Below are 20,452 nucleotides of genomic sequence, written 5' to 3' on the forward strand. Positions count from 1 at the left end.
AGAGGTAAAGTAACTTGCCCAAGTTCACACACTGAGAATCTGGGACATAAGCCCGAAGCAGAGCTCTTGTTCTTTGGGCCAATTGTTGAACGAAGAAGATGCCAGAGCAGTAGGGTGTTTGGGATTTCTGAGAGAAAGCCAATTTTCTGACTGGCGAGAATGTGAGTAAGGAAGATCGAAGCCAGTTTTATGAAAGCCGTGAGAAGACCTCCAAAGGACAGTGGGAACGGTTTTAGGACGATACATGTGTTGTAGCATGAATTAACCCGTTATAAGAGCTCTTGTGGTCGGCCCCTTTCAGCCTCCTTAGTCCGAAAGAGGCGCGTGGCGACGGGTCTGCGCACAGCTCCCGCAGCCGGGCTCCGGGGCACCGACTCTCCGCGCTCTGCGCGCGGGCGGAACCACCGAGATGAAGCCTCCCTCCCGCCGTCCTAGAGAGGAGGCGGCAGTGGTTCTCCACGGCGGCGCGGCCTGGTGACGTCACGCCAGCCGGGAGCGTCCGGGGCGTGCTGGGGTGGCTGGGGCGGCCCAGAGTCGCGAGGGGCGTGTCGCCCTGGGCTGAACCGTGTCAACTACCTAGCTGCGGCGGCTCCTCCCCAGCACCTCTCTTGGACCCGGGGCGGGCGGACCGCAGCGCCCTTTTTTTTTTCCAGGCGAGCGGAGGCCCAGGGGCTGGAGCCCCCTCGCCCTGGAGACGGACGGGAGAAAGCTGTTCGAGAACCGTGCTCTGAAAGTAAGGAGACCTGGGTTCCACGTGTATGCATTTGAGCGAGCAAACGACCTTCTAGGTACTACAGTTTCCCAGAATCGAATCCCATCCTTGCTTTGTCACTTCACAAAGTTGTGCGGGTTGAATGCGTGTACCGTATGTAAGCTACCGCCTACCTTTCATTAAATTTTTATTCTTCTCTAATAGTAACAGAGTAGGTACTGTGTGAAGACTCAGACTCAATAATTATTTAACAGCAGATTCTATTTATTGAACGCTTACCAGCCGGCAAACTTGCACATACGCCTCATGGATTAACTCATTTATGCATTCTCACAGCCCTTTGAAGTAGTAGCATCATCTCCATTTAACCTTTGAAAAAACTGGAGCACAGAAAGGTTAAGTAACTTACCCAAGATCACTTAGCTAATAAATGGTGGAACAGGGATTCAACCCTAGAGTGCTAGTCCGAGCCCATGCTATGCTTGTCTTCAAGGTTAGCGGAGGCAGACGATGTACTGTTAAAACGCAGGGTGGAAAGTGCCACAGTAGAGACGTGTGAAATTCTTTCAGAATGTCTAGGAAGAAGTGCTTGGAAACATTAAGAAGAATTTTCCACAAGGAAAAGGTGTGGTGGTTCACATTTGACAAGAATATCAAAATCTTACTAGAAGTTTGAAAATTCTTTGTTCAATGTCAAATAAGATGCTGGTGGTTTGGGCTGCATTAGACTGGAAACCAGGTCTCTTCATTTTAATAGCATTCGTTCCTTTCTATTCAGAGTGGTTCTTAAAACCTTCCTCTTAAGAGGGGCCCTGCTTCCAGCAGACACCCCTTGTCCTTTCTGGAGATTCTGCTTCACACAGAGGCAGTCTTATTTTCCTGAAATCCCTCCACCTATGATTGTGGAAAATAACTGCTGGGGAGAATCCCTGCTGTTGACTCAGCTTATTCTCAAGAGGTGATCTCACTGCTTGACTCGTAGTAGCTGTTCAGTTAGTACTTTTCAAATAAAATGTTGAAAAACCAGTTTCAATCAAAGACCGACGGAAGGGCTTGATTTAAGGTTTTTGCTCTTGTCCCCTGTCTTTAGAACCAAAGCATCACAGAATGCTGAGACTAAAGGAAACTTAAGATATCTAGTTTTTCAATTTCATTTCACAGATAAGGAAAAAATCACAGTTGAAATTGAGTGACTTGCTTCAGGTCATTGAACAAGTCAGTGGCAGAGCAGAGACTAGAATCACGACCTCTTAACTCAATCCAGGGCTTGTCTCACTGCCCTCTCCTGTCATACCGTCTTTGACTTCTGAAGTCAGTGGCTTCTGCATTAGATATAGGAAAGGTGTGCTTTGGGCTCCGACCTTAACTCTTTTTACTCCAGGACTCTTATTCTTTAGGAAAACTTGCCCTCTTTCTTTGTGCATTGTCACATCTCTCTGAAGTCTACCCACTCATTGACTTTTTGTCCTTCGTAATAGTCTTCTAGGAGAACAATGGTATTCATTTGGTTAGGGATGGGATAGTCCTAGATCCCCCTGAATCCAGAGTATGGAGGAAGTAGGCCGATGATTTATAGGTGTTCTTTCTCCTTTGTGCCTCAGATTCCTGCCATTCCTCGAGGGAAGAGTCCCTGAGAAACCAATGGTACTTGTGTTCCTAACAGCTTGTCACTAGGTAAGTGAAATCTAAGTAAAGAGCTCAGGATGGGTTGTTATGGGGGTGCTCATTCAGCAGTGGTGGCAGACCCGAAGTGACACTGTACCTAGACCCTTCAGACTGAAAACACAGAACCACCCAGAAATGGCACCAACCTATTCAGATCAGAGTGAGAGTGGCCTGTTTTGGAAGAAGGCTATGGAGTAATTGGTTACAGTACAGATAAGTTAGCAGGGCTCTAGAGATTTCCCAGTTGTACCTAGGGGGAGAGCTATAGATGCTGAATGTTTTGGAGAGAAACAGAGATCCAAAGAGACACCTATCAGGTGAGTAAATAAGGAAAAATTGATAAAATGAACCTAGTAAGTTACAACCTAGATTACTTTTGAATTCTTGAGAGAGAAACTTTCAATTATCACTAGTCTGCCAAGATATTGCTTATAGGCAACCTAAGGAAATATAATTTATTTTCACCTGTTTTTTGAGGTGTAAAGACTATAGGTGGGTGGTAATTTTCCCCAATGCTTAATTTACACAAGATTAGTATACTTATCTCTGTCACATTCTCCTACTGTTTATCACTGTTTGATCCAAAATTAGCGGGATTATTAGTAATTGAGTGTTTTAGGATCAATCACTAGAAGGAATATTATAGACTTCACAAGACACTACTGAATCTCTTTCTCCCTATCGCCTATTCTAATCTTTCCCCCACATCACTGTGATCCCCTTTCTCTGTTATCGAGAAGAGGATGAAAATGAAGCCTCCACATGCAGGTCCCCAGTTCTGCACAGAGGACATTTTTCTTTGTGAATATTTTTTTCAGGCAAGAAGACCAGCCCTGATGGCACAGCGTTAAATGTCTTGAGGAAGATGCAGCGAGTCAGAGAGCCTGGGCTCAGGTGTTCACATCTTGAGAAGTTGAAGATGCATGCTGAGCAAGAAACAGGGGAAATCCTACAGGAATGACTGAGAAGACAACACGTGCACACATATAAACTTTCCCAGGAGAACTGTGTTACTCTAACAAGAATCACCTTGGAGAAAGTACCATGTAAATATCATGAATTTGAGCAAAATTTCCTCTAAACCTGAACCTAGTGGATGAATAGCCCTTCACTGTTACAAGCAGCATGTGATCCAGCTGAGTTTCACTGCAAATAAAACATCAGAGACTTAACATGCAGAAGAAACCTTTCGAAGTGTGGTGAATGTGGAAAATTCTTTACTCAGAGATCCTCTCTCACTCAGCATCAGAGGCTTCACACGGGCAAGAAGTCCTGTGTGTGTAGTGAGTGTGGAACTTGTTTCTGTAAGGTCAAATCTTACCCAACATCTGAGGATTCATATAGGAAAGAAACCTTATAAATGTAATGAATGTGAGAAAACCTTTCAAACAAGAGAGATCCTCATCTAGCACCTGAAGATTCATACCGGAGAGAAACCCTATAAAGCCATAGGATGTGGCAAAGCCTTTTGTCAGAGCTCCTCCGTTATTAAACACCTGCAGATTCATACCAGCTAGAAATGTTATAAATGCACTGAATGTGGCAAAGCCTTCAGCCAGAGCGTCTGCCTTACTCATCATCAGAGAAGTCATTCTGGGAATAAACCTTATAAGTGTAATGAGTGCGGGAAAGCCTTTGATCAGAGTACATGCCTCACGCAGGATCAGAGAATTCATTCAGGAGAGAAGCCCTATGTATGTAACAAATGTGGCAAAGCCTTCACTCAGAACTCATCTCTTGTTGAACATGAGAGAACTCACACTGGAGAGAAACTTTATAAGTGTAGTGAGTGTGAAAAAACTTTCTACAAGCAAGCACGCCTTAGTGAACATTAGGGGATTCCTACTGGAGAAAGGCCTTACTTGTGTGTCGAATGTGGGAAATCCTTCAGTCACAGTTAGCACTTGTCCGACATCAGAAGCTTCATGCTGGACAATAAAATTTGGGATATAACCAGTGTGGAAAGACGTGTATGAAAATGTCATTTGTTTCTCAGTTCTTAGGAGTTTGAGACTCAGTCTTCAGTTGGGATGAATGTTTTATATGTTGAACAAGTGGCAGTGTGTTTTAAGAGAAAACTGACTAGGTACTGGGTAGCCTTTACTTTGATGTCTTCTCTGACACATGATGGGTGTGTGAGCTTGTTTTCTCCCACCCTCTCCCCCCAAGGAATAGTGAGGCTACTTGTTAGGGTTGTCTTGAGAATAAAATGAGCTGTATATAATAAATGACTGCCATTAATTAGTTTTCAGTTATAGATGTTCTAGAAGTTTATTAATGTGGCTATTGAAAACAAAGTTTAGCATGTTTTATTTTTGTTGTTGGTTCTCATGATGTATTTTTTCTTATGAACATTCCTGACATTACTGTGTGCCACTGCCGTCCCCTTCAGTAGTGGACACAGGTTGTCGTTGAAACTTACCCTTGAAAAGCAAGGCGCTAGCAAGATCTTGGCCTTTGGAGTGATGTGCCCTTTTCATTGTGTCCTATCAGGTCATGATGTCAGTATGACTTATTACTAATAATATTACCTTTGACCATTATGATAAGCTGGCATCTGGCTTCTCCACTGTAAAGTTATTGATTTTCCTTTGCTAATTACTAAGTATCTAGTGGAGAGATACTTTGAAACTGTGTAAATATTATTTTTCCAATAATATTGGCCACTAATTTTCAAATCTTTTGAGGAATCTCTCCAACACCACTTGTGTATTTTTTTACTATGGCTGCCATAACAAATTATCACAGGCTTGGTGGCTTAGACAAACAGGAATGTGTTCTCTGATTTCCAGAAGCCAGAAGGGTGAAGTCAGTTCCATTAGGCTGAAGTCAAGGTGTTGGCAGGGCTGCACTCCCTCCCAAGACTTTAGGAGAGAATGTTCTTGCTTCTTCCCGCTTCTGCCGTTCTTTGGCTTTGAGCCACATCATTCCCATCTCTGCCTGTCTTCACTTTGCCTTGTCTGTCTAACCTCCCTCTGCCTCTCTCTCTGATAAGGAAATTAATGATGGCTTTTAGATTATCCAGGATTATCTATTTGAAAGCCTTAATCACATGTGCGACATCTTCACCATGGAAAGTTAACTTTCACAGGTATCAAGGAGTAGGACCACCTGTCTGGAGGTTGCCACGTGGTCCATTGCAACTTATTACTGTAGAATTTGCCAGATGATTTTTCTGTTTCCATCATTACTCCGTCTCCCTTACTTAACAGTTTACTTATAGCCTAATAAAAATTTAATGAGAATTTTATTCTATGGATTACAGTCTACTACTATCATTATTTATTTTCTTGTTCAGATTGTTCCAGATTTGGCCATTAGTAATTATGGTGTTCATTGTAGGACCTATCCCTTCTCCTCCACTTATGTCCTTTTGACATGTCCTCATCATTCTTTCAGCACCTTCTTTCTTTTGGGCACCACGTTCCAGGCTCTTTTCAGGACCCCTGCTTCTGCCCCAGCATCACATCATTGGCCTGTCTAGCCCTGCTCCTGTGATCCGGTCCTGAGAACAAGTGGGGGCAGTTCACGAGGGAAGAGGACTAGCCTCTTCTCTGGCCCCCAACTCACTTTTCTCAGCATTAACAGGGCCTACCGTTCTCAGTTTAGAGAAGGGGAAACTTTTCTTAAGACTGCTCATCATGTCTCACATGCCAACATACCTTGGTCTTTCATCACAAGATGTGCTGCCTGGCTGGTAACTCTTACACTTACGTTGTTAGAAATATCACCCATGGTAAAGACTTCATCAATATGAATAAATTTAAATAAGACCTTTTATATAGTCTTTCATATTTAAATTTTTTATTTTATCCCACTTATTGTAATAATGTAATAGGCCTTATCAATATTTCTTAAATTTGACCATCAAAACTATATGGCAGGCTTGTTAGAATCCTGGGCTCTATCCTCTGATTCTGTAGGCAAGCCCCGAGAATTTGCATTTTTAAGTTCCCAGGGGTGCTGATGCTACTAGTTCAGGATCTGCACTTTGACAAGCACTGGTCTGTTAAAAAAAATATACGAGAGAAACACTCTCCTTCATTCTAACTATATTTATAATGCTCTTAATATGCTACTGTTCTGGGTATGGAGGATATAGTGATGAATAAAGAGAAAGTCTCTGCCCTCAAGACTCCCACCTCTAGATACCAAGACATGTTAAAACTTACAGCAATTAAAAGTGTGGTGTTGGTACAAGGATAGATAAAGCAATGATACGGATTAAAACATACCTGGCTTGTAGAATGAGTAAGTGTCCATTAAAGACAGTACTGCAGACTGGCTTCAGGACTAGTTTGTGGAATCTAGAGAGAGTCTATTTCAGGGCTCCCTAACCCCCCACACAAATCACTTTTGAGTATTAAGACACTAGGTTTTAAAATGGGAGAAAGACAGATATGGTTGCTCTGAAATGCATAATTTCTGATGGATGTGGCTGGTGAAGGATGGGATTTTGACAAGTCCCCAGTCTTGGTTGACTTGCAGTAATGAAACCTATTAGGATATTAAGCAGGATCTTGGAGTTAATCTAGAAAGGCTCTGACTTTGCCATTCTTTCCCTTCTCTACCCCAAAACTTAAAGAATCTCTCTCTCTCATTTTGATGGTCTTTCAAATAAGTGAGATGCAGATGTAGTTCTAGGACAATTAATTATTCAGGAACAAAAGTATACCAAAATAAAAATATACCAAAATAAAGTTTAAAATGTAAAAAAATAAAAACAAAGAACAAGAATATAGGTGATTCTTACCAGATACAGGTTGGGAAACGGAAAACAACGACAAAAAACTGACATTACAGATTACCATTTAGTAAGAAAAATATGACTATACTAATGGAAAATGAACAAGAAGTTAATTAAAAAAAAAAATACAAAATGGTCTGTTAACCTATGAAAAACAGTTCAGCCTTCCTGGTAAATCAAAGAAATACCAACTAAATTTATTAAAGTTTCAATACTATGCAATATACATATGACATAAATGTACACTTTGAACCTAAATCATCTTATTAACCAATGTCACTCCAATCAATTTAACAAAAGAAATTTCTTTCAATACATCAAATTAACAAAAAATGAAATGGCTGGTGCCAGCTCATGGCTGGTACACTGTTACAGATGAAGTACAGTGAGGTCTTGTAGATGGTAAATGAATAAAAGCTTAATGATATTTAAATACTTTTCATTCCACAATGGATGTAAATCAGACCATTATGCTGTATACCTTAAACTTATACAGTGATGTTTATTATTTCTCAATGAAACTAGAAAAAATATTTCTAAGGACTGAAGAAAAACAATACTTCAATACTTTGACCCAGTAATTCTGCTTCCATTCTTCCATCCTAAGGAATCATCAGAAATACACTTGGAGGTTTCTGTACAAGCACGTCTGACCACTGTTGTACTTAGGCTGCACATAACAGAAACCTGACAGAGACTTGAAGAAGAGGGCGTTTATTCTTATGTATCACTTCCAGAGTTCGGCAGACCAAGGCTGGTGCAGTAGCTCCTCCAGGCACGCCATTAGGATCTAACCTCCTTAAGTCTTTCCACTGGAGCCCGAGCACGTGGCTGCCTTCCTTATGTCTAAAAATAGGCCTGGTACTCCTAGGTTTCATGTCTCTGCTCCAGAAAGGATAAAGGGAGAAGGACAGAGGTTCGTGTTGTCAAATCTGTCCTTTTGCATCAAAAAACCCAGTAGCTTTATTAAGCTGACTTCCACTTGTACTCACTCTTTTTCGTGTTATCAACTATAGTCACCAGGTTATATGTTAGATCCTAACTCGCATCAGACCCTTACTTGTAGATGATCCACTTGTTATCTCATAACTTGCCAGAGCTGTCACATGACTACCCTAAGCAGGGGCAGGGGAAGTATTCTTAAAAAATGTAATTTACATATATACACACCCCACATGGGAAATAACATGTTAATAGTCTACAGAGTCAGCATTTCAAGTTAAAGGTGTATTGATGAGTGGACGTGTTTTTCTCTTACTAATTTTTTTCTGTATTTTCTAAATTTTCTATAATGAACTTGTATTATCTTTATAATATGAAAAAATATTATTTTTCAAAACACCCTGTATACTCTTAAAGACTATACTTATTCATTTTCATCTTCACTGTCGAAAGAAAGGAGGCTACTGTTTTTGATTTGCTTTTGTGAGTTCTTTTTAACTGAGTCCTGCTCACTTGCCTCATCTTCCTTTGTCTTCTTCTTTTTTGAGCTCGCTGTTAAACCTGAATATTTTTCATCGGAGGAACGCTTGACTGGTTTTCGATACATGATTCTCCCATCAGCTGAAGCTGGTTCTTCATCTGCAGCAAAAACAAAGGTAAACAACTTCCTTGAAGAATCAGAAGGCAAGGAAATCTCACTCTGTATTTAAGGATGGTCTCGAGTCAGCTCAGTCTGGTCTGTTCCACTGCCTCTAGCTACATGCAGCCAGACATGCAGTCCCTTAGAAAAACTCACTCGCTGAAGTGTTCAGGTCCTCCAGGAATTACACTCAGGCTGTAACTTTAACTATTTTAAAAAGTGACTGTTTGGAACTACAGCATTTTCCAATGTAATAAATATTTAGGAATAATGAAAAATACACTATATAGCACACCACACTTCAGGCAATCATTAAATAGATCTCTGCTGATTGGTCTGTAAACCTAACCACTTATTTTTTTAAAAAACAAGATGTTTTTACTTAAATTTGCACTTAATCTTCTTAACGACCCCATAAGTAGACATAATTATTGTCCCCATTTTACCGATGAGGTAACTGAGGCTGAGAGGTGAAATAACTTGTTCCAGGTCACACATCTGGAAAGTGTTAAAGCCAAAGTTTGAACCCAGGACTGTGTCCTGAGAACTTACCATACTATTATATAAAATAATTTCATACTCTGGGCTCCTTAAACTGTTAGAAAAGCCAGATCACTTTGATGTACCTGCTTTGGCGGCCTTTATTTCTGCTTTAATTTTCATGGCTTCTTCAGCTGACAGGTCTCCCTTTTTTAAAACCACCACTTGGGGCTGTTCGTCTTCTTTGTCACTGTGATCACCATCTTCATCTGGGAGCTGGGGCTGGATTCTCTAGGGGAAAACACAATGTGTAAGCCACTGACCTTGAACCAAATACAACCACTGTCTGTGACAAACTGTGATTACTAAAAGGGGAAGGGAACTCTACTGACTAAATGTGTTTAGCGATGAATTTTCAAGTAACTCTTAAAAGCCTAACCTGTTAGGTAGGGGAGAGGTCTAGCTGCCAGTTAGCCTGGCGTGCTGTCCAACAAGATGAGTTTCCACCTCGGGAGGACCCCAGCTTGCAGTTCCCAGTGTCAGGGGCCCTCTGTTTCACTTATTGCCGGCGTTCCCGGTCTACTCAGGGCACGTCAGTTCTCCCTGCTCTTCATCAAGCCTTTGCACGTCCACCTCTGATAGGGTGGAACAAATAAGCAACCACCACCAAAGCACGGAGAGCAGCAAGTCAGAAGGTACCCTTTCTCCCACCTCCGCATCTCTCCTCCCTTCCAACAGGCATGTTATCGCTGTTTTCTACGTGTGTAAAAATATGGAGTTATCTAAATCATTTTGTATACAAACAGGATATAGTACATAATACTATGTGATGTGCTTTATTTTCTTTTTAAATTATGAAACTTCCCAAATATAAGAAAGTATAGAGAATAACAGAAACCATGCACTCACTCACTATTCATATGCAACAAATGGTAACGTTTGGCCAGTTGATTCAGATTTTTTAAAAATGTCAGACACCATAAAAGCCCAAACTTTTTACTCAAAAAAAAAAAAAAAAAAAAATCTTTGCACAATACCTTGAGATACATGTAGAATTACCTATTTTTAAAAACAACTGCCTAGCATTATATATATGGTCATCTCACCGTTTATTTGACCAGTACCTTATAAATAAAAATTTTGCTTGTTTCTAGTTTATTTCTACTATGATAAAAGATTTGCACGTTTTTGTTCACGTCTGCAAATTTCTATGTAAGAGAAATTCTTGGAGGTGAAACTGCTGGGTTGAAAGGCATGTGCACCCATCACACATTAGTTAAACAGCTTGTTAGCCACCTCTCACAGAGCCTTGTCTCCCAAACAGGATGACAAAGCCTTGAAGGATCTGTCCTTGCCCTATGACCTCCACCACATCCCACCATGCTCATGGCCTCTGGACTCCAGCCAGGTTTGAGTCTGCATATCCATGAACATATTATATTAGCTCTTTTGCCTTCCCTCTCTGTTAAAGTTCGCAGTGCCTAGGAAGCCCCACTGACCCTGGCCAACGCCTACTCAAACTACCTTCTAGACTTAGGTCCTTTCGAAGTGCCCTCCTGATCTCACCTCCTTTCTCTCACTGGGAACAGTTCTCATAGGTAGCATGTACCACTCTGTTACCAATGTTTTTGTCTCTATTAGGTGAGTGGCTCTGAGAGAGGTACCATGTGTTTCATGTCCGTATTTAAGGCAGAGAGCCTGGCAAACAGCGGGGACGAGAAATATTTGTTGATCTACTCATGAATAACCAATAGAATGAAAAATGATGAACTTCCTGAAGCCTTGCCAAGTTACTCATGGGCACACTCGTCCACTTTGTCTGCATCCCATGTCTGCTCATCACTTGACAAGTGTATTCTCTAATGATATACATGTTAGTTTGCTAGTCATTAACTTCGCCTATTTTTCTCTAAAATTTCCAATAAATGACCATAAACAAGTAGGTAGTTAATAAATACTCTTAGCCAAGAAAATAAGAAAGTGAAATAAAATCATTCCTGGTGTTCACTAGATCGAGAATCATTAATTCTGACTTTTTGTTTATACAACTGGCTGGAAAACAAGAGAACAGTCTAAAGAACAGTGGCGACAGCCACTGAAGACTGTTCATAGCCTCTCCTGAACTCACACTCAACAAGGCGAATAAGATGATGTAGCTCAGTTACATAATGAGTTTCCACGAAACTTTTCTTTTTAACAGATCACTAGAATGGTTGTACTGGCAAATTCATTAAGAATGAAGCTGGTTTCACAAATAAGGACATGGGGCATCTCTCTATCAAAAAGTCTCTTGACTAAATAAGCAAGCCCAACTCACTGATACTAATTGGAAAGCCTCTCCCTGCGTTCTTCTAAGTTAGCATTCCAAGCTGTCCCCTTCAAGGTGTTGACTATGAACACAGGTCCTCACTAGGACCTCAAGCAAACTGTAAAATCAGGTCTCATGTTCTCTTTACAGCTGAATCCATGTCCCTTTTTTCAGACCTCATCCTCTCTGTCATCATCAACCGTTTTTGGTCCTGGGGATCCCTGATATGTTATCTCTAACCAAAAATGGCTCCTTGTTGCCTACTGAATAGTTCATAAGGCCTCACCTCCATCACCTCTACATACAGTCCAGAACTCACCATGTCTACATTTTTCCCAATGTTGTTGCTTCCATCCCTATCTGCTGACCTACCTATGTATCACGATTCCATCTAAATATCCTCCTCTCCATGAAGCCTTGCCTAATGACAAGGATAGTAAACTAACCAATGTAACTTGTCATTCACTAGTTGGTGTCAGGCACTGTCCTAGGTGCTGGGAAGAAAGAGAAGGATTAAGATACTTAAGAGTTTGATTTGGTGGTGGAGATACACAGGAGGTTAAGTAATTGCAATGCAAAATGATGCGTATTACATCATTCTGTATATATGGACAAAATGAAGGACAGAAGAGGAGTAACTGGGGGGCAGGGAGGCTTTGAGAAGCTTCATAGAGGCCATGTCCTCTGAACGCAGAGATGAGGCAGGCAGGAAGGTATTAAAGAATACGGCATTTGGAGAGCCATCTTTTTGTCCTTTCAAAGCCTGGCACAGTCCTTGGGTTTAGCCTATACTCACTGGATTGAATAATTTCACATAAGTCAGTCTTGTTTCCTCTACCAAACTCAAAGTGACTTGAGGGGTGGGTCTTAGTGCAAATGCTGGACACAAAGTACTACATAGATTATTTTGCCACACATGCCCTAAGCATAACAGTCTCTATTAGGGAGGCTGGTTTGGATGTGAACCAGTTAGGGTTGAAGCCCGAGAGGGCTTAAAAGTTGACTCCCACCCATCTCATCCCTAAACTATTCAGATGTGGCTCTTCCCTGAAGCTCCTCTTCTGATACTTAGATCCAGGACATTTTACTTTTTTTTTTTTTAAACAAAGCATAGGAATAAATCCAGGGCATTCCTCCAAAGATGTTTCAGACTCGAGACCTAGGATATAGGGTCATTGATCGAGTGGCCTCAATTTCTTTTTCTGGAAAACTGGACGACGCAACCACTCACCATGCTAACTACAGGTTTTGGAATAAATGAGAAAGAAGAGACAGGAAAGTGGTCTTGTTAACCATCTGCCAACGAGGAGGCGCTTTACCTGCGTCAAGTCATTTTCAAGAACACCGCAGCACTCTGAACACCACAGAGCTTCCTGGGAGCAAGAGGCTGTTGTTGTTTGAAGAGCCTGGAGTCCGAGGCCCACCCGGGTTGGGGGCCCGACGCAGGGGAAAGGAGTGACCTGTCAGTACCTGGCCTCCAAGTATAAGCAGAAGGCGGAAGTGCGGGGCGGGCAGCGTTTCTCCGCCGCGCCTGGACCGGGCTCACCTTGGTTTCTACGGTGGGCCCTTCCCTGTAGCCGACCCGTTCCTTGAAGCGGGCCAGGAACGCCGGCTCGGCTGGCCGCACATACGACACCTGGTTCCGCTTGCTCATGGTTATTCTGGGGAAAAACTGGCTCCCGCGGCCACATCGAGACTCTAGAGGCAACGGCGCCTGCTTCTGACGTCATGTCGGCCCCGCCCCCTGGCGCGAGGCCGGGCAACATGGCGGCCTCCGTGCTGGCGTCAACGTCTTACTCGGGCGCCAAATTCAAATTCACGGCCATTTTGAGCGGGCGGAATCCCGGCGCGCAGCGCGGCTGGAGGCGAAAATATCCGCTGCTTTGGTCTGCAGATTCAGGCGTGACGGCGCCATGGCGCCCGGCTCCAAAAGTAAGTATGGAGTCCAGGCTTCGCGACCTCGTCCCCGCCCCCAAATGCACCTGTGACAGGTTGGTCGCCCCCGGCCGCCCGCAGGGTTCCGCGATGGGCGTGAATGGTAGGGGCGGACTGAGAGCGGCGGGAGGGCATCTGGTCTCTTTCTCTGACTCAAAGACACTGATGGACTTTTCCTTTCCTTCTGTGTATTGGGCGCACGCGACGAGCTCCGCACAGTTTTAGTCGCTTGGGCTGAGCAGTGAAATGGAAAGAAGAAACCTCACCCAGGAGTTTGGCTCTTTCTCCCCTCGCGTTCTCGGTCCTGCGGTTCCGTAGTTGGCCTCTTCCGTCTCTCGGAACCCTTGTCCGAGGGTCGGCCCTGGCTCTCAGTACCTTCTGCGTATTTCCACATTACTGACTGACCTTCCTGAAGGGGAGAACTTATCCATGTTCCAAGCACGTCTTTCTCTTTGGAGGGCCCGCTATAGACTCTTACTCAGATAAGGGACTTTTAAAGCGCAGTTTTACAGTGTCTTTATATTCTCGCAACCCCTGTTTTCTCAAGGAGACCCCTCCAGTTTCTTCCTTTTTTTCGTGGAGAGGAGCGCTGTCATTTTTGCTTTTGATAAACCCTTTAATTTTCGCTGATTTCTTGGTCCTTTGTTGTTCTACGTCCCCCCACTCTTACGTTGCATAACACATTAAGAAGTCTTGTTTTTTAAAGTTGATTTTGAGCTGATCTGATGGACCTCAGTGAATGTTATGAATTGTAATGAGGAGAGGCTTATGTTAGAACACTGAGGAAATTGTGAACTTTGGGTGTTTGAACCTTCCAGGACCATTAATGCTTCTAGCTGTCAATACTAATCTCTTCTGATTGTTTCATTAACCTTTTCCATCAATCATAACATTACCTGAACACCTTCTTAGGCTCTTTTCCACCTAAAATATTCCTTTCCTCCACCATTTTCAGTATTCAGAAAATATTAATTAGCACACAAATTGGTACATAATTGGATCAAAATGTTCATCGTGCTTTCTGCACAACCACAGTATTTGTTCAGCAAATCTGGATTCAAGCCAGAGAATCGATGCCAGTGATATGATTAGAGCAAAGTGGTGTAGTTCGTGCCTGTCTATTAAAGAACTCTGCCCTGTCTGTATCCATCATTCTAGAAGTGATGGAAGCAAGGAGATTATTCGCAGCTCCCCTTTGTGATGGCAGTGATTTCCATGGGGGAACTCTCCTACTCTATGCATAAAGTTCGTTACCGAAGTTCAGGTCGATGACATCCCAGGGAAGCGCCCTTGCATTCTCAGCAGTGCACAGACCTGGAGCAGGAAGTGGGCGCACGCGGGGAGAGAGCCCATGCAGTGCTCCCTGCAGCTTCTACTTTTGTGCTCATGAAGGTTATTTCTTGGACTACCATGGACGCCACAGGTTGCTGACTGAAATTAGAGAAATGAGAACGTGAAATTGAAATGAATGGATTTGAGTTTAAGGTTTCCTTTCTGAACTTAATCATATTTGGTCAAATGAACCACAGGTATTTATCTGGGCTGTAGAATAAAACATCTTATGGTCTTTTTTAAAGCAGAAAGATTCTTTTAAAAATTTACTGTTTTGTTGAGGTATAACTTAAAGTAACATATACAAATCTTAAGACGACTGCTCAATGAATTTTTACTTGTAAACAGACTCTCGTACCACCACCCAGATCAAAAAATAGAACCGCTCCTGGTCCCCAGGAAGTTCTCTGGCATCCTTTCTGGTTAATAACCACCCCACCCCCCAACCATTGCTGTGATTTCTATCACCGTTGATTAGTTTTACCTATTCTTGAACCTCGTGTAAATCATACAGTATTTTTTTTTATTCTGGCTTCTTTTACTGAATATTATGCCTGAGAGCATTGTTTATCTGTTGTACGTAGCAGCAGTCGATGCTTTTTTGTTGTTTAATGTTCCATTATGTCAGCATACCACAATTTGCTCTATCAATGGGCTTTTGGGTTTCCAGATGGGCTGTTGTCAATAAAGCTGCTGTGACTGTTCAACATATTTTAAGGCGGACACACTGAGGACCTCAAAGCCGAAAGAATTTTACAGCGAATGCCTACAAAGGACTCCCTGTAATGTCACCTTACTATGGCGGCCACATGGGAAATTTTCATACTCCCTTTATCTAACCTTTGATTAAGCCACAGCAGTATAAGGAGGTGGTTAAGAGGAGGAGCCCCAGAATGTCTGCATTCAAGTCCTAGCACTTCTCACTGACAACGTGTCCTCAGGCCTCAGTTATGAATAATGCCAGAACTATCTACCTCCCTGTAGTTTTTATTTCCTTTTATCTCACTGTTGGCGTATTAGTTCTGCCGCCGCTGCTGCTACTGCTGCTGCTTCTGGTAAACATTTCATTTTGGAATAATTTTAGATTTATAAAAGAGTCGTACACCTGTACAGATCAGTATTCATCCAATCACTAGCTCTCTGCGAACCTCTCCTCTGATTTTTTTTTACCCTACCAATTCTAGCTGCTTTGGCTTCTCCAGACTTTCAGCTACTTCTCAACTCAGTGAGACCACCAGGTCCGCATCCGGACTCCCCTCCCTGCAGTGCAGACTTGGGAGGCCAGGCAGTCAGGCTGGGGCAGTTGAAGGGCTTATTCATTGTTTCCCTTCTGTCAGGCTCACTTGATTGTTCTGTTTGTTGTCTGTCCAGTGTCTGAAAACTTGTTGCTTGTATTTTGTCCAGTTTTGCAGTTACTTAGGAGAGTTAATTCAGTCTCTGTTACTCCATTACGGCCAGAAGTAGAATTCTGGGTCTATTTTTGGTCATATTTACACCTAGGGCGTGGCCTTTCAATCTCTGTTTTGACAGCGTGAGACATTTATCAGGGCTCTGAACTCTGAATTTTGTTCCTCTAATCTGTGAGTCTGTTAAAAACTGCTCAAAATTTTAGCCTATTAGCTGCAGCTTTCAGAACCTGCGATCTCCTCTAGGAAAAAGCAGCCTCCAGTGCTGTGTTTACACCCCTGGGCTTTGGGCTTCTGTCTGTCCTCTCTTGGATTTTGGCTCCGTAAGACCTTCTTTGGCAGGTTCCAAGTGCCTTCAGGTAGATGTTTTCTATAGGTTTTCTGCTTTTCTCGTTGCTTTCTGGCAAGAGGGTTGGTTTGAAATAAACTAGTCTTTTGGTTTCAGACAGTAATTGTAAGAAAAGCCTTACTTTAATCAATTTCAGTTTATTTCAGGATTTAAAAAGTCTGTATCTGAGGAAGCAGAAAAAGTAGAAAGAAGATTAAAACCAGTCCTGCGAGCGTGAAGAAGGCTAGAACCGTACCGCATGGCAGTGCCATCTTTTTCCGCCACTCTCCTGCCTAGCAACTCAAATCCCGGTTCTATCATTACTGTTATTAGTGTTATTACAGGACATGGGATGGCCTTAACCTGTTAATTTCAAGCGGTTAAAAATCTTGTAGAAAATATCTTTCGCTGTCATCTTGAGGATTGCATTTGTAGATGACAGCTGTCTTAATCTGTTTTGGCTGTTCTAACAAAAATATACTGTGGTGGATCTGTTTGTGGATCTCTTTGTGTTTATACTGTTTGGGATTTGTTGAACTTCCTGGAAACATAGATTGTATTTTCAGTGAATTTGGAAGGTTTCGAGGCCACTATTTTTTCGAAAATGTTCTGCTTTTTCTCCCCTCTTCTTCCGGCACTCCCCATTACCCGTATGTTGCTGTGCCTCATGGTGTCCCACATTTTCCTGAGGCTCACTTCACCTTTCTTCATTCTTTTTCTCTGTCCTTTAGATCCAAATCTCCGTTGATCTGTCTTCGAGCTTGCTTATTCTTCTGCCTGTTCAAATTTATTGTTGAGTCCTTCGAGTGTATTGTTATTTCAGTTATTGTACTTTTTGAATTCCATAGTTTTCATGTTTCTTTTTTATAATTTCCGTGTTTTTGTTGATATTCTCGATTTGATGTGACATTGTCATCATACCTTCTTTTAATTCTTTATGATTTCCTTTAATTCTGTGAACATATTATGATTACTTTGAAATATTTTTCAGGTAAACCCAACATCTGGGTATTAATGAGCAATTTCTGTTGCCTGCTTTTTTTCTGGTTTATGGGTCATACTTTCCTGCTTCTTTGAATGAATGCCTTGTAATTTTTTTGTTGGCCACTTGACATCTTAGATAATAAGTATGTTGAGCAACTCTGGGTACTGGTCCTTCTACCCTCTGAGGTTTGTTATTTGCTTGTTTATTTGTTTAGCGACTGGCTGGATTGTTTTAGTGAAGTCTTTTCCCTTCCCACAATGAGAGGCCTCGGATGCTGCTCCTCAGAGCGGCACAGCTGTAGGTATGCCCACAGTCACCCTGGATGACAGTGGTTTGGGGGATTCTTTTCTCTTTCCCTGACCACACTCACCTGTAACTCCAGGAATACCAGCTGATTGCCGTATGGTGGGAAAGTGCCTTACAAACGAATCCAATTTAATTCTGGCTCCTTTGAAGGAATAGTGTTTGAGATCTGTGTTTGAAATTTGTTCTGACCTCAGTAAATCTGCTCCCCTCTTCCCTGTCTTATTTAGACTCCAGTTCTCTCCTGCAAAAAGACCTACATTTCAGCTTGTATCTTGAAACTCCTCATTGCCATTCACCATAAGCCTCACTGTCCTTGAGACTGCCATTAGGCTTGCTCCGTTCTCCATGCTCCGTTCTCCATGCTCTGTTGTAAATGGAGTCAGCTCCTTTGGAGGAGCTATCAGTTTTATAGCGTCTCTTCCCCCTTAGGCAAAGTGTCTGAGCCTAGCCTAGACTCTGGAGCTGGGGACAATGACAGTCTTCTCTCAGATACTTCTGCTCTGTTTGCTAAGTGTTTGTTGGAGCAGCCTAGGGTCCCCTTGACTCGCCTCTCCTAGTGGGGAACCACTGCCTCACGAGCCGGGACAAGGTGGTCAGGGCCTCAGTGTCCTCAGCACCTGTGTCCAAGGTAGAGCCTCATTCCTGGAGTGGGGACTGAGTGGAAGAAGGGAGCCCCCCACTTCTCAACCATACTCACCTGGGACTGAGCCTCAGCAAAAGGCAGCTGCCTGGAAGTGGCAGAAGAACCTGATGGAGTTGTCATTGCTTGCATGGGAGAAGCATGCGAGGGCGGTGATCAGGAGCTCCGTTTTAGGCAGGTTAAATTTGAGACGTTGCCTATTGGACAGCCCAATGGGAGATGTCAAGTAGGTAATTAGATGTAAGAGTCTGGGGCCGAGGTTTAAATTTGGGAATCGTCAGCATGGATGTAACATTTAAAAGCATGAGATTTAACATCGTTGCCAGTGCATTGGGTATGAGTAGGTCAGAGAGGAAGATCAAGGCCAGGGCCCTGGAGGGCCTGCTGTCGAGAGCTCAGGGAGCTGAGGAGACTGAGGAGTGGCAGCAACTGAAAAGAGGCTAGATAAGAATGGGAGTTTTATACTGCACTTACAAACACCTTTAATGGCTTCTTATCTTTTTTTCTAGCTGAGTTACGCAGTGTGACAAATTGTCAGTCTAACCAGCCAAGGTAAGGAAAAAACCTCGTTAGGGATGTAGTTTTCCTAAAATAACATTTAGCATTGTAAGGAATACTTGGAACAAGGGGAACTTATTTCAGCATTAAGCTTGGTCCTTTGCTACCTGGAAATCTGGAAAAATCACATCTCCCCACTCCCTGCCCCATCTCCTTCCAGCCTAAAAGATTCCCATCAATAGCATAATTCTCCCTTGGGACGGCCCATGTTAGTTTCACTGTGAAGAGGGAAATCAGAGACAAGCAGTGCTTAGGACATTTTGGAACTGACTCCCTTTGAGTTGATTTCCGGTAAAGGCTTGTGTTGGTGACTGTCCTGAAGCACATCAGGGGAGGCTGTGGGCCACCAGGCCTCTTTTCGAAGCGGCAGATGCAAGAGGGTAGGTTTGGGGCTTTGCTGAGGAAACTCTCAGTACAGAAACATTAGAGGCAGTATGAGACTCATCCTTTTTTTAGTTTTCTTTTCTCCAGTAAACTTAGCTGCTACATTTTTTTTGTCTTTAGTAACGAAGGTGATGCCATCAAAGTTTTTGTGCGGATTCGTCCGCCGACAGAGGGTCCCGGATCAGCTGATGGAGAGCAAAACTTATGCTTATCTGTGCTCTCACCCACGACTCTCCGGTTGCACTCCAGCCCTGAGCCCAAGACCTTCACGTTTGACCATGTCGCGGGCATGGACACCACGCAGGTAATGGTCATTTCTAGAACTTAACTTTACATTTGTAGTATGTGAGATTCTGTTATTCGTGAGGATTTCACTTCTGGTCTCTGTTTTCAGATAAGAAAGCTCAAACATTCCACGCATATATTAAATTGAATTTTATTAAATAATATTTCTTCCTTCATTAAACTTTGTACCAGAATGACAAGCCTGCTTTACTGGCCTTCTCCATCCAGTGTTGGAAGTTACTGAAGGTGTACTTGTCAGAGCCACTTAGATGATCGATAAGTACAATTGAACTGGCTAGTTTAAGGAGACTGTCATAATTACTTCTGGCAGCTATAACAAAAATATCAGAGATTGGGTGGCTTAAATAAAAAACATTGATTTTTTGCAGTTCTTAGAGGTTGGTAGGTCTAAGATAACAAGGCCAGGAGAGCCAGTGTCTGGTGAGGACTCGCTTCCTGTCTTGTAGACACGTGCCTTCTCACTGTGTCTCCCTGGTGGAGAGGTGGAGGGGTGGAGAGGGTGGGGAATGGGAGAGTAAGGCAGAGACGGAGACCTAATAACCTCCCAAAGGCCCCATCTCCAAATACCATCACAGATGAATTTGGGGCCAGGGGGCGGTGGGGAGGACGGGACACAAATATTCAGTTTTTAAGGGAGAATAGATTTAAGATTACTATGATGTCAATAACTGTTTTTCAAATTAAGGACAATTCAGTTAAGGTCTAGTCAGCACTATCCAGTAGAACTTTGCAGCGATGGAAGTGTTCTATATTTGTGCTGTCCAGTACAGTAGCCTCT

At 42.8% G+C, this 20,452-nt stretch overlaps 2 protein-coding genes and 1 long non-coding RNA gene across 5 annotated transcripts in view; 2 read left to right on the plus strand and 1 right to left on the minus strand.

Annotated features, from left to right (window-relative positions):
• Positions 1–542: 542 nt before the first annotated feature.
• Positions 543–5,636, plus strand: LOC118601604. 2 transcript variants are annotated; one of them, XR_004950354.1, is made up of 3 exons: positions 543–788; positions 2,314–2,386; positions 3,196–5,636. It is a non-coding gene; the product is annotated as an uncharacterized LOC118601604 (long non-coding RNA). The 2 variants fall into 2 exon arrangements; XR_004950353.1 differs by having other exon boundaries at positions 543–733.
• A 1,641-nt stretch (positions 5,637–7,277) lies between these two features.
• On the minus strand, positions 7,278–13,215 carry KIAA1143 (KIAA1143 ortholog). Its single transcript, XM_016141302.2, has 3 exons — positions 13,041–13,215; positions 9,333–9,477; positions 7,278–8,705 (listed from the first exon to the last, which is right to left on the minus strand). The coding sequence occupies exons 1-3, from the start codon at positions 13,146–13,148 to the stop codon at positions 8,491–8,493; spliced, it is 468 nt and encodes a 155-aa protein (XP_015996788.1). The 5' UTR covers positions 13,149–13,215; the 3' UTR covers positions 7,278–8,490.
• A 71-nt stretch (positions 13,216–13,286) lies between these two features.
• KIF15 (kinesin family member 15) overlaps positions 13,287–20,452 on the plus strand; it is a 51,779-nt gene continuing 44,613 nt past the window's right edge. For both annotated transcript variants that reach the window (XM_016141306.2, XM_036218868.1), the window contains exons 1-3: positions 13,287–13,426; positions 18,936–18,978; positions 19,489–19,672. In XM_016141306.2, the coding sequence (XP_015996792.2) occupies positions 13,408–13,426; positions 18,936–18,978; positions 19,489–19,672 (246 nt within the window). In that variant the 5' untranslated portion in view covers positions 13,287–13,407. The remainder of the gene's footprint in view (positions 13,427–18,935; positions 18,979–19,488; positions 19,673–20,452) is intronic.

Source organism: Rousettus aegyptiacus, unplaced genomic scaffold (genome assembly GCF_014176215.1).
Source record: "Rousettus aegyptiacus isolate mRouAeg1 unplaced genomic scaffold, mRouAeg1.p scaffold_m13_p_4, whole genome shotgun sequence".
Classification (NCBI taxonomy): domain Eukaryota; kingdom Metazoa; phylum Chordata; class Mammalia; order Chiroptera; family Pteropodidae; genus Rousettus; species Rousettus aegyptiacus.